The sequence below is a fragment of the Moschus berezovskii genome, chromosome 6 (genome assembly GCF_049115385.1).
Source record: "Moschus berezovskii isolate FMDL1 chromosome 6, NW_MosBer_1.0, whole genome shotgun sequence".
NCBI classification, from domain to species: Eukaryota; Metazoa; Chordata; class Mammalia; order Artiodactyla; family Moschidae; genus Moschus; species Moschus berezovskii.
Genome location: NC_142465.1, coordinates 93180214 through 93197586, shown reverse-complemented (window position 1 = coordinate 93197586; position 17373 = coordinate 93180214). Strand labels below are relative to the sequence as shown.

At 40.9% G+C, this 17373-nt stretch overlaps 1 protein-coding gene across 6 annotated transcripts in view; it reads right to left on the bottom strand.

Moving 5' to 3' along the window:
• The window catches only part of ABCC9 (ATP binding cassette subfamily C member 9), a 163191-nt gene that overhangs the window by 89589 nt on the left and 56229 nt on the right, over positions 1-17373 (bottom strand). For all 6 annotated transcript variants that reach the window (XM_088837284.1, XM_088837281.1, XM_088837283.1 and 3 more), the window contains 2 exons: positions 12506-12613; positions 651-723 (listed from right to left, as the gene is read on the bottom strand). In XM_088837284.1, coding sequence (XP_088693410.1) covers positions 651-723; positions 12506-12613 — 181 coding nt within the window. The remainder of the gene's footprint in view (positions 1-650; positions 724-12505; positions 12614-17373) is intronic.

Here is a 17373-nt window from a genome sequence, read left to right as displayed (position 1 = left end):
GATGGACATGAGTTTGAGTGAACTCCAGGAGCTGGTGATGGACAGGGAGGCCTGGCGTGCTGTGATTCATGGGGTCGCAAAGAGTCAGACATGACTGAGCGACTGAACTGAACTGATAGGGTACTTGAGTCTTAAATATCTGAAAACTTCATCAGTTTTCTTTGGGGATAGAAAACTATTTTCTCAAACACTATTTCTTTAAAATCTTTCTTCAACAAAATGAGAAATCAACTACTCCATTATTTAAATGCCACAAATCAGCAAATAAACTAAAAACTTCATTTGGATGGTAAATAATTTGTTCAAGGTCCCCACTCTGTAGTGATAGGCAGGTCTTATAATCCCGTCATTCTCTCAGAGATACAGGGATTCATGAGCTCCACACTGCAAACAGATAACTATCAGTAATGTTTGTCTTTAAAAAATCTTTCCTTTTGTTAGGCTCAGTTATCTTGGAAAACCAGTCATGATAATGAACAGATACAAACTTGATGCTAGTTCACAATGTGGCTTTATATTATTTCATGATGAATTATTCAAATGAAAGAACTCATGCTTTGGAGGTGACAAATGTTTTCTCCCTGAATTCACAGAAATAAATTTGTTCCTTAAAAAAAAACAGTTATAAACTAGTAATAAATGATTCTTACCTGTTGGAATTCGGATATCAATATTGGATAAGGTTGCTAAACCACTGCCCCATGAAAAGTACCCATTTGTGACCTAGAAAATAAGAGCACAGAAATTTAATTATAACATTACATAAATATGTGGTGTCACAGGATAAGTCCAGTTAAAATACATTTTCTTTATAAAGCACTGGAAGACTTTCAACACAGTAGAATACAGGGAGGTAAAATTCTAATTTAGAGTTACAACTATGTAGAGGCATAGATGAAAAAGAAAAAAGAATGGAAGAGAGAAGTTCTTTAAATTAGTGACATTATGAAGAATGCTAAAAATTACAATAATTTCCCCTGAAAGTGTGCGATAACCAGATCATTTATATGTGAACATTCTTAAAAAGCAATCACTCAAATATTATCCAATGTAACTCTGACATGTGTTATTCTCTCACTGCTGCAATTGCCAGAAACCTGGTGATGTAAAGTCAAGAAGAGAAATAACTACAAATTATTGCAACAAATGACTTGTTAGAAAAGGAAGAAGGCTTTGTAATGAATGAATTTCCTGAATTATGTGGACTTACTGCTATTCATTGATCTTGAAAGAGTAGAGGGGAGGAAGGAAAAAAGTACAGAAATGAAGCAACAGTATTTGGTGGTTCAGTTCAGTTTTGTCCTTCAGTCGTGTCCGACTCTTTGTGACCCCATGAATCATAGCACGCCAGGCCTCCCTGTCCATCACCAACTCCTGGAACTAGCTCAAACTCATGTCCATTGAGTCACTGATGCCATCCAACCATCTCAACCTCTGTTGTCCCCTTCTCCTCCTGCCTTCAATCTTTCCCAGCATCAGGGTCTTTTCAAATGAGTCAGTTCTTAGCATCAGGTGGCCAGAGAACTGGAGTTTCAGCTTCAGCATCAGTCCTTCCAATGAATATTCAGGACTGATCTCCTTTAGGATTCACTGGTTGGATCTCCTTGCAGTCCAAGGGACTCTCAAGAGTCTTCTCCAAGACTACAGTTCAAAAGAATTAATTCTTTGGCGTTCAACTTTCTTTATAGTACAACTTTCACATTCATACATGACCACTGGGAAAACCATAGCTTTGACTATATGGATCTTTGTTGGCAAAGTAATGTCTCTGCTTTTTAATCTGCTGTCTAAGTTGGTCATAGCTTTTTTCCCAAGGAGTAAGCATCTTTTAATTTCATGGCTGCAGTCACTATCTACAGTAGTTTTGGAGCCCGAGAAAATAAAGTCTGTCACTGTTTCCATTGTTCCCCCATTTATTTGCCATGAAATGATGGAACCGGATGCCATGATCTTAGTTTTTTGAATGTTGAGTTTTAAGCCAGCTTTTTCACTCTCTTCTTTCACCTTCATCAAGAGGCTCTTTAGTTCTTCACCTTCTGCCATAAAGGTGGTATCATCTGCATGTCTGAGGTTATTGATATCTCTCCCAGCAATCTTGATTCCAGCTTGTGCTTCATCCAGCCCAGCATTTCTCATGATGTACTCTGCATATAAGTGAAATAAGCAGGATGACAATATACAGCCTTGATGTAATCCTTTCCCTATTTGGAACCAGTCTGTTGTTCCACGTCTAGATCTAACTATTGCCTCCTGACTTGCATACAGATTTCTTAAGAGGCAGGTAAGGTGGTTTGGTATTCCCATCTCTTGAAGAATTTTCCACAGTTTGTTGTGATCTACACAGTCAAAGGCTTTGGTATACTCAATAAAGTAGATGTTTTTTCCTGGAATTCGCTTGCCTTTTCTATGATCCAACAGATGTTGGCAATTTGATCTTTGGTTCCTCTGCCTTTTCTAAATTCAGTTGAACATCTGGAAGTTCATAGTTCATGTACTTTTGAAGCCTGACTTGGAGAATTTTGAGCATTACTTTGCTAGCCTGTGAAAGTGAAAGTGAAGCGCTCAGTCATGTCCGACTCTTTGTGACCGTATGGACTGTACCCTACCAGGCTTCTCCGTCTGTGGAATTTTCCAGGCAAGAGTACTGGAGTGGGTTGCCATTTCCTTCTCCAGGGGATCTTCCCAACCCAGGGACTGAACCCAGGTCTCCTACATTGCAGGCAGACGCTCTACCCTCTGAGCCACCAGGGAAGCATGTGAGATGAATGCAATTGTGCGGTACTTTGAGCATTCTTTGGCATTGCCCTTCTTTGGTACTGGAATGAAAACTGACCTTTTCCAGTCCTGCGACCACTGCTGAGTTTTCCAAATTTGCTGGCATATTGAGTGCAGTACTGTCACAGCATCATCTTTTAGGACTTGAAATAGCTCAACTGGAATTCCTTTGCCTCCATTCGCTTTGTTCGTAGTGATGCTTCCTAAGGCCCACTTGACTTTGCATTCCAGGATGTCTGGCTGTAGGTAAGTGATCACACCATCGTGGTTATCTGGGTCATGAAGATCTTTTTTGTATAGTTCCTCTGTGTATTCTTGCCACCTCTTCTTAATATCTTCTGCTTCTCTTAGGGCCATACCATTTCTGTCCTTTATTGTGTCCATCTTTACATGAAATATTCCCTTGGTATCTCTCATTTTCTTGAAGAGATCTCTAGTCTTTCCCATTCTATTGCTTTCCTCTATTTCTTTGCATTGATCACTGAGGAAGGTGTTCTTATCTCTCCTTGCTATTCTTTGGAACTCTGCATTCAGATGGGGTTATCTTTCCTTTCCTCCTTTGCCTTTAGCTTCTCTTTTTTCCTCACCTATTTGTAAGGTCTTCTCAGACAACCCTTTTGATTTCTTTTTCTTGGAGATGGTCTTGATTACTGTCTCCTGTACAACGTCACGAACGTCAATCCATAGTTCTTCAGGCACTCTGTCTATCAGATCTAATCCTTTGAATTTTTCTGCCACTTCCACTGTACAATTACAAGGGATTTGATTTAGGTCATACCTGAATGGTCTAGTGGTTTTCCCTACTTTCTTCAATTTAAGTTTGAATTTGGCAGTAAGGAGTACACCTCAACAATCAGTAAGACAGCAAAGAAAAAGATCTTAGAGTCATTCTAAGCAGTCAATTGTTTTAATAAACATCAAGAAAACTTAAGCAGTCAATTGTTTTAATAAGCATCAAGAAAATTTGACAGTTTTATTAGTTACAAAAATGGGAAACAAAAGAAGTATAACAGAACCCAAGAACTGGAAAGGTTAATAGTGACAGATGAGAGGAGAGAGAGTGCCTGAAGAATTAGAGGAAACTACAGTAAGGCTACCCTTTGCTCATAAATTAATATTTTGTCTCCAAGCCCCAAGTAATGAAATTTCTAAGCACATTTTTATTTAGGAATTTGGCAGAATAAATTGGTAATGTCTAAATTATAACTAAAAAATCCTTTAAAAGCTCTTAAAGTGAACAACTTAAGAGTGCAAAAGTTACCTGAAAAGGTTAGGCCACGTTTTTCCATGTATGTTTTCTTTATCTTAGAAAATGTATGGCATTTAATAATATCTAATCTATATCTTAATAATAATGTTAGTAATATTAAATTAATTAATATCTACATAAATACACATGAAATTAGTCCTGGAAGGAGCATAGCCTGGAAGGACTGAATTATTGATCACTTTATAAGTATCTGCTGAGCACTGAGTCTATGTGAAGCTCTGCATTAGGACTGATGTGGGCTCAAAGAAGGTATAATGTGTTCTCCCTGCTTTCCTGGAGCTTATAGTCAATTGCGTAGTTAAACCAAGACATGAGAATATGGGCTAAGTAACGAATAGAGACGCAGGCCGTGGGAGCATGCTGGGGCCATAATTCAGAGGTCGATGGATCATAATCGTCCTCTTCTAAGAACAGGTTCTTTGGGGATTCTCTCACGGCTTGGACAGTAAAGAATCTGCCTGCAATGCAGGAGACACAGGTTTGATCTCTGGGTCATTAAGATCCCCTGGAGAAAGGAATGGTTACCCACTCTAGTTTTCTTGCCTGGAAGACTTCCATGGACAAAGGAATCTGGCAGGCTACAGTCCATGGGGTTGCAAAGAGGTGGACATGACTGAGCAATTAACATGAATGAATAGACAAAAGTACAATAGCAGTTCATAAGGAAAATCACTGATATCAGAGATTTTAAAAAAAGGAAACATTTTGGAAAAGAAGGTCACTTAGCTAGTTTTAGAAAATATGCTGAAATTCAACATAGGTAAAGAGCTCAATGAGAACAGACCAGTGATCAGAAAACCATAAAATATGTTGTGGGAAATAACGAATAGCTCTGATTGGGGCAGAGGTTTAAGATACAGTGTGCACATTTACTGGGCTACTTCAGTCATGTCTGACTCTTTGCAAACCTATGGACTGTAGCCCACCAGGTATGACTAAGTGACAAAGCATGCTTAAAGAAAATCTATGGTCTCTAAAGCCGAGAATCCCTCTTTCTCAGGGAGAGTCGAAAGTAGCCTAAACATGGTACAAATACAGACTAGCTGGTGAGAGGATCAGCATGGAACTGAGAGGCCCTCCATGACAGCTTTTATGTCTTCAGTGGGTTGGGAGGGAAGTTATCTTCAGAAAGAAGAGGCGGAAGGAGAGCGGAGAAGAGAGGAGACCGGTGACAGATGAAGAGCGACTGTCGCAGATGGAGAATCACTGAGGGAGGGCATGGGAAAGGATTGCCAAGGACCACAGAGGGTCAGCCGAGGGTGGAGGTAATGAGGCTGTGGCCATTGGGTCATCTCCTCCACAGAGCACAGCAGCCTGGGTATAGGAGCACAGAAGACACAAAGTTGGATAGTTCCAGGAGAGTGTGAAAGTTCTGGGAGAAAAGGCAGGGCTCAAATTACTGTAGGTTTCAAGGAGCTTAAAAGCCAACGCCAGTGAAGGTGAAGGGCTGGGAGAGCTGGAGGACAGGGTTGTGCTGCCGGTGACTGCTGTAATAACAGAGGTTAAAAGATCCCAGAGGGGCTGTGCGTCCAAGGGGTGGCCAAGTGTGAACACAGGTGAGGTTGTGGAAAAGGAGTGATTGTTGATTAAGGGATTTGGGGGCTGGGATACTAAATGCGGGGAGCTTCTCAAGTGGCTCAGGGGTAAAGCTCCTGCCTGCCAGTGCAGGAGACGTAGGTTTGACCCCCGGGTCAGGAAGATCTTCTGGAGAAGGAAACAGCAACCCACTCTAGTATTCTTGCCTGGAAAATTCCATGGACAGAAGAGCCTGATGGGCTACTGTCCATGCGAGCGCAGAATTGGACACCCCTGAGCGACTACAACAACAATTTGAGCACACTGGGAGATAGTGAGGGACAGGGGAGCCTGGCAGGCTACAGCCCTCAGGGTGGCAAAGAGTTGGACATGACTGAGCATACGCACACATACTGTTAATAGATGGGTTGTGAATCTGCAAGTTTCACACTTATTAAGGCAGAAAGCTGGACTCGGAAACAAGCACCCAAATCTTCAGTGAAGGCGGGGGAGTGATTGAGTCCTCTCCTCATAGACATGAGAAAGGTAGAACACACTATACCTTCACAGGAGTGTGACAGAGGAAAGACGTGTTTGGAAAACAGCAGGGAAGAATCAGAAGAATATGGTGTCATCTCCTGCTTTGGTCCCCAACAGAAGTATAAGCTAGAACAGTATCCACTTGAGGAGAAGGAGGGTCAAAGGGAATTTGTCCAGCTGTGATTGGCTGTTCCATCTTCTCTTGCTTTTTACAAAATCATCTCACTTCTCTACCAGTCGGGTTAAAATTCTGGTTTCCCCAACTAGCTGTTTGACTTTGGAAAATCAGCTAATATATAAATTACCGCAAAGTTTCCTAAAAGGATAGGTACAAAGATGGTCATCACAGCATGGTCTGTGATGGAGTGGGGATGGAGGCCAACCCAGCAGCCATCGTTAGGAGACAAATGAATGGCAGGAATGTGTACAGCAGAATGCAGTGGTGAAGTTAGAAGGTGCAAACAATTTCAGGAAACTGAAAGTATAAATGCTCATGACAATACTACATATTTTACAAAGATGTAAGTATATTTAAGTGCATGTCGTCTGCCTCCAATGCGGGAGACCCGGGTTCGATCCCTGGGTCGGGAAGATCCCCTGGAGAAGGAAACGGTAACCCACTCCAGTATTCTTGCCTGGAGAATCCCATGGACCTACAGTCCACGGGGTCGCAAAGAGTCGGACACGACTGAGCGACTGAACAGAGCAGAACATGGAGTACATTATGCTGGCACCATAGTGTTGGGAGGGATGAAGGGATACAGGCATGAGGAACAGGATAAAGGGAAAGAATGAATTAAAATGTAAAGGCAGGAACTCCCCTGGTGGTCCAGTGGTTAAGAATCCACCTTCCAAGGCAGGGGACATGGGTTTGATCCCAAGTAAGGAAAGTAAGATCCCACATGCCCCAAGGCAACTAAGCCTGTGTGCTGCAAGAGAAGCCTGTATATCGTAACTAGAGAAAGTCCAGGCACCACAACAAAGGGCTCACATACAGCCAAAATTTAAAAAAAAGAAAAAAATGTAAAGACAGAAACAAACACGACACAAAAAGTCACCAAGTCACCTACTCTATGCTTTCATTTATATGAAATATCGAGAATAGGTAAATCTGCGAGACAGAAAGCAGACTGGAGGTTGGTGGAGGCACAAGAGAGGAGGCTGTGGGGAATGACTGATTAATAGGTATGGGGTTTCCTCTTGAGGTGATGAAATATTTTGTAACCAGATAGAGGGGATGGTTGCACAGTAAATCTAAATGCAACTGAACTGTTGACTTGAAAATGGTTAATTTAATGCTATGTGAATTTCACCTCAGTTGAAATAATTGTTTTCTTTTTGAAGTATAATTGATTTACATTGTTGTGCTAGTTTCCAGTGTATTAGCAAAGTTATTCAGTTATATATATTCATATGCGTATTCTTTCTGATATTCCTTTCAATATTCTTATGGTTGTATTTATAAGATATATGCGACGAGTTGACTCACTGGAAAAGACTCTGATGCTGGGAAGGATTGGGGGCAGGAGGAGAAGGGGACGACAGAGAATGAGATGGCTGGATGGCATCACCGACTTGATGGACATGAGTTTGAGTGAACTCCGGGAGTTGGTGATGGACAGGGAGGCCTGGCATGCTGTGATTCATGGGGTTGCAAAGAGTCGGACATGACTGAGCGACTGAACTGAACTGAACTGAACTGAATATGAAATAATTGTTTAAAAATTTAAAGGTGGGACCTTACACACACCATTTCCATTTCCTCCCACTGAAAAGAAGCAAAAATGCTGAATAAAATAGTTTGTTAAAAAGTCTCATTAAATCAAGGAGCAAGGAAATGTCTAGTGAAAGTATTAAGAGAAACACAAAAAGAAATGTAAGCTCTGGAGGATCTAAGCTTCTTTCCCCTCAAAAGGGCCAAGAATAGCTAAGACATTTTAGAAGGAAAAAAAAAATAAAATGTAAGAACTTGTCCTAAAAAATGTCAATATTAGAAAGCTGTAATAATCACAGCAGTGGAATATTGAACAGACAAATAAATCAGAGAAAAATAAACAAGGAAATGTGTGTGACAAGACGGTACTAAAAGTCAGTGGGGACAGTGATTGACACATGGTATCATTGATACATGATATATTGATACAGGACAACCCAACATCACATAAAAAATTAAGTCTGACCTTACTGACTTACTACTGAGTATAGTAAAATTACTACCAGGAAGTTTACTACTGCTAAACTTACAGCTAAAATTATTTATTACTGATTTCCCTGCTAAATCTCAACCTGACTTCTTACCAACACAAAACTCAATTCTAAATCAATTAAAGTAATACAAGCAAAAGGTAGAGCTTCAAAGAATTTTAAGAACCAATATAGAACATCTTTATAACTTTTGGTAGAGAAAGTTTTCTTAAAAGAGGCAAAAAGCAAAGCATTAGCCATAAAGGAAAAGCTCTATAAACTAGACTACATTAAAATTAAGAATTTCTAATACCATAGAGTGAAAAGCCAAGTTGCAAAGTGGGAAAAGAATTTTGCAACATATACAACTGCCAAAGAAGTATTAATAGTACTCAGAATTTATTAAAAAAAGAGGAACAAATAACCTGGCAATTCACAAGAAGAGCTCCAAACACAAATGGCCAATATATACATTGGAAAAGGTGCTCAACCTCATTAGAAATCAGAAAAATGCATATAAAAACCACAGCAAGATACAATAGTACTACCTCCCAATAGAAAACATGCATTTTCGCAAAATACTGGAAGGATTGGGGAAGATGGAGACCAGCTGGAGTTCTCAGTCACTGTTAATGGAAGTGTAAATCACTCTGGAGAAAAGTTGATCATTATGAAGGAAAGCTGAAGATGTACTAATCCTATGACTCAGCAATTTTTCACAATGGCTTCAAAATAAAATTAACTAAAAGCCCATCAAAAGTAGAATGGATCAATAAATTCTGGGATATTCATACAATGGAACACTACACAATGATGAGAATAAATGAATTACAGTTTCACACAGTAAAATGGATGAATTATATCCACATAGAAATATCAATAACCTCAGATATGCAGATGACACCACCCTTATGGCAGAAAGTGAAGAGGAACTAAAAAGCCTCTTGATGAAAGTGAAAGAGGAGAGTGAAAAAGTTGGCTTGAAGCTCAACATTCAGAAAACTAAGATCATGGCATCCAGTCCCATCACTTCATGGGAAATAAATGGAGAAACAGTGGAAACAGTGTCAGACTTTATTTTTTTAGGCTCCAAAATCACTGTGGATGCTGCTTGCAGCCATAAAATTAAAAGACGCTTACTCCTTGGAAGGAAAGTTATGACCAACCTAGATAGCATATTAAAAAGCAGAGACATTACTTTGCCAACCAAGGTCCGTCTAGTCAAGGCTATGGTTTTTCCCATGGTCATGTATGGATGTGAGAGTTGGACTGTGAAGAAAGCTGAGCACCGAAGAATCGATGCTTTTGAACTGTGGTGCTGGAGAAGAGTCTTGAGAGTCCCTTGGACTGCAAGGAGATCCAGCCAGTCCATTCTAAAGGAGATCAGTCCTGGGTGTTCATTGGAAGGAAGGATGCTAAAGCTGAAACTCCAATACTTTGGCCACCTCATGCGACGAGTTGACTCCCTGGAAAAGACTCTGATGCTGGGAGGGATTGGGGGCAGGAGGAGAAGGGGACAACAGAGAACGAGATGGCTGGACGGCATCACTGACTCGATGGACATGAGTTTGAGTGAACTCCGGGAGTCGCAAAGAGTCAGACACAACTGAGCGACTGAACTGAACTGAACTGAATGCTGAGCAGCCGGAGAAGGCAGTGGCACCCCACTCCAGTACTCTTGCCTGGAAAATCCCATGGACAGAGGAGCCTGGTAGGCTGCAGTCCATGGGGTCGCGAAGAATTGGACACAACTGAGTGACTTCACTTTCACTTTTCACTTTCATGCATTGAAGAAGGAAATGGCAACCCACTCCAGTGTTCTTGCCTGGAGAATCCCAGGGACGGGGGATCCTGGTGGGCTTCCGTCCATGGGGTCACACAGAGTCGGACATGACTGAAGTGACTTGGCAGCGGCAGCAGCATCAGCAGCAGCAATGCTGAGCAGCAGAAGAAAAACACACACACATACATGCATATATTCAAACTTGAAAAAAGCTCAAATACATCTTTAGGGAGGCACGCACTATGCTTGTGCTGTGATTAGTCGCTCAGTCTTGTCTGACTTTTTTTGACCACATGGACTGTAGCCCGCCAGGCTCCTCTCTCCATGGGGATTCTGCAGGCACGAATAATTGAGTGGGTTGCCATGCCCTCCTCCAGGGGATCTTCCCAATCCAGGGATAAAACCCAGGTCTCCAGCATTGCAGGCAGATTCTTTACTGTCAGAGCCACCAGGGAAGCCCAAGAATACTGGAGGCATACATAGCAAAAATGTTCAAGGAGATAATGACCATAAAAGTCAAAGTGGTAATTATATTTTGAGGAATAAAGAGAGTGAAGTTCAGGGTGTGTTGGAGGGTCTTTAGAGGAAGTCGGTGATCTTTACTTAGTGATAGTTGCACAAATGTTTACTTTTTCATTTAACAGTACATATATTTACTTTTGTATTTCACAACAAAAAAGATTAAAAAAGACAAATGAGTCAATTACCAGTTGGCTATTTCCACCATGAATAAACAATGAATTCAAGGTTGCAGGGATACTTGAAATTATCGTGCCCCTTCAGGGGACTCTAGGCCATTGATATGCAGGGGGTTTTTTTTGGAGGGGGGGGAGTTGGTGCATGGAGGGTCAATTCTGTGGGAAAAAAATCATGATAGCCTCCCTTTTTCCCATTCCGAACAAAAATAAATTGAACAAGGCACATGGAAAAATATGTATATTGTAGGTTCCAACAATATTGCATAGAAAATGTCAATTAAAAAACTGATTTTTTAGTTACTAATACATAAGCTGTTTTCTGGGCATATTTGTGAGTTGGCAGCATAGAGGATCCTTTCCAGTCTCTCATTACTTACTTTTTCATAGTTTAGTTCAAATCCTATTGGTAAATTATAATTGTCTAGGGAACTACTAGAGCTGTTTTAAAAAATGATGCCCAGGTTTTACATATATAAGGACTTCAAGGTGATTCTAACATACAGCCAAGGTTAAGTATCACTACAGCTCTTTGAAATTCACAGGTGATATATTTTATCCTCAAAGTAATCATACTTGAGGTAGGTATGGCATCCCCACCTCAATGGGGCAAACCATGGCTTAGACAAGCACTTTGCCCAAAAGTCACATCACATTAATGACAAAGTGAAAGCCAGCATTAGCTTATTCCATCCAATAACACATTTACTCCAATTGTTAAGTGCCTGTTGTGGGACAGGTATGGCATCAGGCAATGAGGAGAGAGAAGAATTCTATGTGGCTCTTGGCTTAACTATACACCTCCCTGAGCATCTCTCACTCTACCTGCGCTGGGCAATATAGAGCTATATAGCACAGGGAACTGTATTCAATATTTGGTAACAAACTATAATGGAAAAGAATGTGAAAAAGAATGTGTATATATGTGTGTGTTTGTGTAAAACTGAATCACTTTGAACTGTACAGCACAAATCAATACAACTTTATAAATCTACCATGGGTATGGGTGCATGCTAAATTGTTTCAGTCATGTGCGACTCTGTGTGACCCTATGGACTGTAGCCTACCAGGTTTCTCTGTCCATGGTGATTCTCCAGGCAAGAATACTGGAGTGGGTTGCTGTGCCCTCTTCCAAGGGATCTTCCCAACCCAGGGATTGAACCCACATCTCTTTAAGTCTCCTGCATTGGCAGGCGAGTTCTTTACTACTAGAGCCACCTGGGAAGCCTAAATTAACTATATCTCGATAAAATAAAAATTTTTAAAAAGTCTGAGTTTGAGATGAGTCAAAGGACATATTGGGAAGCTGGGTGGATACACACAGCCCTGGTATAAGCCTTTCCTGGTTGAAGATAATTGCTATGTAATCTACTTCCTTAAAAACTGGATCTATGACATCAGCATTCTTTATAAATTAATTTATAGAGATGAATGTAGAGTAGATGAAGTAAGGGTATGAGAGGAAATACACTGGATACTAGGTGTATCCTGTGTAGCACAGATTCTGAAGAAAGATTCATCTTCCAGTTATTTAAACATACTCCTGGAGCAAAGCTGTGGTTGGGAGGCTAGGCAGCATTGAGAATCATAAACTCAGCAGAATATTTTCTGAAAATGTTATGAGGATGAGTGACCACTCTAGAGAGACTTTAAAGACACGACGTGGGACACTTGGCAGAACTTCACCACAAAATGGTAACATCAATGTTTCTGTTCATATAAAAATTCAGGAAATAAAATAACCTTTATTGCAATATCCTCCGTCTCCATGGGACGCAGACGTCGTGTTGATTGCTCGTAGTTGTCCAGGTGATATCTTCCAGGCTGCTTCCTGTTTATAGTTTTTGGCTGCTGCATTCCAAATGGAAAAGAACACAAGTTGAAGTGCTACGAAAAAAACTGAGGTTTTACTGAACATTAACTCACAAGGTTGCTGCTGCATTTAGTGTCTTAGAAAAAGAAGTAAAGTGAATGTCATATTTTAATTATTTCTATGGCATCCCCCCACTCCCCCCAAAAGCAAACAATAATAAAAAAAGTGTTATGCACTCATTTTAAACCTAATTCACAAACTTTTTAAGATAAATGAAAATATGAAGATGTGATACTCGTAAAGGATGGAAGTTAAAATGCTGAGCACCAAACTAGGCTCTGGCTAGTCTCTCTCTACTTTTCTGGATGAACAGACCCAGGTGATTAAAAAAAGTGTGTGTCAAGGCAAAAGGCAAGCAGGCTAACTTAGGTTAAACTAGAGTCTACTTGTTAGGCCATCAGGCTTATAAATGTTCCAACAGTACATTTTTTTGGCCGCCCTCTGAATTATGAGGATTTTGAGTCTGATACACTCACATAAATCAGACGAGTCTACATGTCACCCGAAGATCCATGGTGGAATGAGGAAAACCATAAAGATCTAGGATTTCTTTGCTCAAACATGTATATTATTTCATGTAGACTCAGTCATGTCCAACTCTGCGACCCCATGGACTCTTACCCGCCAGGCTCCTCTGTCCATGGGATTTTCCAGGCAAGAATACTGGAGTGGGTTGCCATTTCCTCCTCCAGGGGATCTTCCCGATCCAGGGATTGCACCCACGTCACTTGCATCTCTTGCACTGGTTGTGCTATGCTTAGTTGCTCAGTCATGACCGACTCTTTGGGACCTCATGGACTGTAGCCCGTCAGTCTCCTCTGTCCATGGGGATTCTCTAGGCAAGAATACTGGAGTGGGTTGCCATGCCCTCCTCCAGGGTATCTTTCCAACCCAGGGATTGAACCCAGGTCTCCAGCATTCCAGATTCTTTACCATATGAGCCACCAGGGAAGCCTAAAAGACACAGCTGGAGGAGCTGGGGGACGAACCCAGGACTGTGTACATGTGAAGTATGCGCTCTGCCTCTGAGCTAGACCCCCTTGCACTGGCAGGCAGATTCTTTACCACTGCACCACCTGGGAAGCCCACATTATTTCATAAGGAGACCTATAAGCCCTATAGAATGATCTAGTTTTTCTCAAATATTATAGCATTATTGTTCTGAGCCAAAGTACTAAAGCATCCATAATATGGAGGATGTCAGCTAAGGCTAGCCAATCTTCCTATACTTAAACTCAAATTAGGCCACGACTAGAAGCTTTTGTTATTCTCTAATTTTGAATTTTATTTCACACAGATAGAGACAAATGGTTGAAGAGAAGGTAGGAAATTCAGCTGTGTTAACCTCTAAGTCATAAAATATATAAGCTCAAAATTTGTCCCAGAAATCTTGTAAGCAACTATTTTAACATAAATAACTATCTGCAGTACTTATAGAGATTATCAAAACTAAATAGTAATACAATTCAAAACTATCAAATAACCTATAAAACAAAAGATTCTATACTTGCAAAACTATTTTTTTTGGCTTTGGAACATTAGGTTTAGCTTTTTTGACAAATCTGTCGAGTTCTATTATGAGAATCACGCATGACATCAAATAATCAGCAATTTAATCCCAACAAGATAATGCTGTCCAGTTTGCATCTGTTAGTGTTTCAACCGCATTACCTGGTAGCTCAGATGGTAAAGAATCTGACTGAAATGCAGGAGACCTGGGTTCAATCTCTGTGTCGGAAAGATCCCCTGGAGAAGGGGCTGGCTACTCACTCCAGTATTCTTGCCTGGAGAATCCTATGGATAGAGGAGCCTGGAGGGCTACAGTCCACAGGGTTGCAAAGAGTTGGACACGACTGAGTGATTAACACTTTCACTTTAGGGCTTCGCTGGTGGCTCAGATCGTAATCAAACTAATTAAATAACACATGCTAGGCTACATGCCAATCAATACACAGATTAAAAAGCCACTGAGAAGAACTAGCAATGGTTCTGTCACACAGAAACTGTTGAACGCATTTTAAACTTAAAAAAGAAAGAGAGAAAAAAAGAGAATGTTCCCTACATTTTTAGTTTTGCTTTTCTTCTCAGAGTCCTCACAGATAACCTCACAGGGGATGGGGTAGGGAGTCACTAACTATTCTTTCAGCTGAATATTTTCCCCACACAAGACCTGTCTACATCTGTACATATATTTGCTGTCTTCTAGAGTCTTAACTTCCATAGTAGTATCACCCCCAGAGGTCCAAAGGGATGACTTCATGTTCTTCACAAACCTAAGGAGAGGGGTGGGAGGAGGAGACGTGTTGACAGAGATTTGAGTCCGAATCTCACAGATGTAATTTGAAGAGGCTCTGGCACTAGAAAGTCACTAATTCTCCATGGAGATTCAGCAGCCAAAACCACTTAGCTCTAAGCTTTTACAGAATACATAGCTTCTTAAGCACTCTCAAGAAGGAGTTTCCATTCGCGTTCTTTTCAAACACACAGCTTTTTTTCTCTCCATTTCTAAAAGTTTGTCATTTGTGGTTTGGCGCGTCGGCAGTTGATGAATGGCCCCAAAAGACATCAGAAGTCCAGTCTGGTTTCAATAACCCCAAAGATATTGGAGGCATCAAAAGGGGATTCTTTTTTCCATCCAACCTTCACTCAGTTCATGCAAAGGACTCTTCAGAATCCCCTCACTCTGCACCCTTGACCTCCTCTGTCCCTTCTCCTGAGGTCATCTCCCTCCACTCATCCCCATGTCTCTGAAACTGATCTAAAAATTTCTTTGGGAACCTATCACCCAAAAGGTGACAAGGTTGGTTCTCATCAGCTGCCTGAGTTTCCTACTGCCTCAAAGTGTAGACGCCCTATGACGTGTTCCCATCTTGGTGTCCACGTCCACACAAGAGCACACAAGCATCTCAGACTTTGTCACTCCAGTACCTACAAGCATGAGTGGTAGTTCTTTCTCAGATCAAAAAAAAAAAAAAAATCACACCTGCTTAACAAAATAACTCAACAGAGAGTAAGAAAATAACTCTAGGAAAGCAGAAGAAATCAACAAGTCTAAGATGGCCCAGTGCTTAAGTATTTTTAGCAGTTTTAAACACACTGTGAAGAAAAATTTAATGCAGAATGACTTCCTGTGAAGACTCTCCAAGCCTCAACTCCTTCCTGTCAGGAGACTGCATGACCATTTTTGTTTGGTTACACAAATGGTAGATATAGTCACATGTTCTCTAATAGTAAATGAATAATTATTAACTTGTAACTAATTTTAGACAAACTCTTTTCTACATTGCTCTTATGAAATAGGCATATTAATTTTAAAGACTTTCTTCAGAATTTTTCAGACACAGCTTTCAAGAAAGTGGTGTAATCTAGTCCCATTGTTTTAAGTTTTATCTAATGACCAATGGCTCTTAAATTTACATCTCCAAGGGTGACTTCTCTTCTTGGATGTCAATAAATATCTCAAAATTATCATGTGCAAAATATACCTCTTGATTCCACCTCAACAGCAACCTGCTCGTTTCTCAGCTTCCCTATTTCAGTTATTGGCTCTGCCATCTACTCAGTAGTCAAGACAGTAACCTAAGATTCAGCCTCGAGTCTTCTTTCTCCCTCCTCATCTCCATTCAATCCATCAGCAAGCCTCCATCAGCTCCACCCAAAAAAATGTACGCTGAATTTGATAACTTCTCACAAGTCCACTGCAACCAGAACAAATTCTAACCATCCCCATTTCTTGCTACCCCATTATAATGACCTCTTTACTGATCCATCTGTTCTACTCTTGTCCCCAGTGACAACTCTCCCCTCAGTACTTAGCGTGATCCTTTAAACATATAAACAAAATTATGTGTCCCTACTTTAAACCCTCCAATGGTTTCCCATTGCTTGTCAATAGAATCCAAACTCTCCCCCTGGTTTAAAGGACCTGCAATCCTTGTTCTTTACCCACCTGCCAATGCAGGAGACGTAAGAGATGCAGGTTCGGTCCTTGCGTTGGGAAGATTCCCTGGAGGAAGAAATGGCAACCCCCTCCGGTATTCTTGCCTGGAGAATCCCATGGATAGAGAAGCCTGGCGGGTTACAATCCATAGGGTTGCAGGGAGTCGGACACAACCAAAGCAACTTTTAGCACTCCTAGTTCATTTTATCTCTCTCTTCCTTACCAGGCATCAGCCATAGTGCCCCTCTGTTCTCTGAACACACCAAATTAATTCCCACTTCAGGGTCACAGCATCTGCTAGTTCTCCCCCAGAAATGATCGGGCCCCATTCCTAGGCCTCTGCAGAAGATGTACCAACTCTTCATTCAGGTCTCATCTCCAATGCCAGATCTTCAGGGGGACCTTCTGGAGAATGACTACCCTGCTCTGAGGACACCAGTCACTCTCTAACAACTTCTTCAATTTTCTTCCCACAGGGAAATGATCTCATCTTTTCACTTTTTTTCATCTGACTCCTGCCTCAAGAAAGCAAACTCTGTGACAAGAAAGATCCTGCTTGCCTTGCTCAGAGCTACATCGACAGGTCTTGACACAATGCATAGAACAGTTTCTAAGTCTGGAAACACAAGCTAATATATAATACTTGTAACATTCCATGTAAAACATGAAAAATAATATCAACAGTGTTTCCAGGCTTTACAGAGATATGAGTACAAACTGGTTCAGGAGTCACAGACTTGGGTTTTAATTATGAATGTTGTTGTTTAGTCACTAAGTCGTGTCCAACTCTTTTGCAAC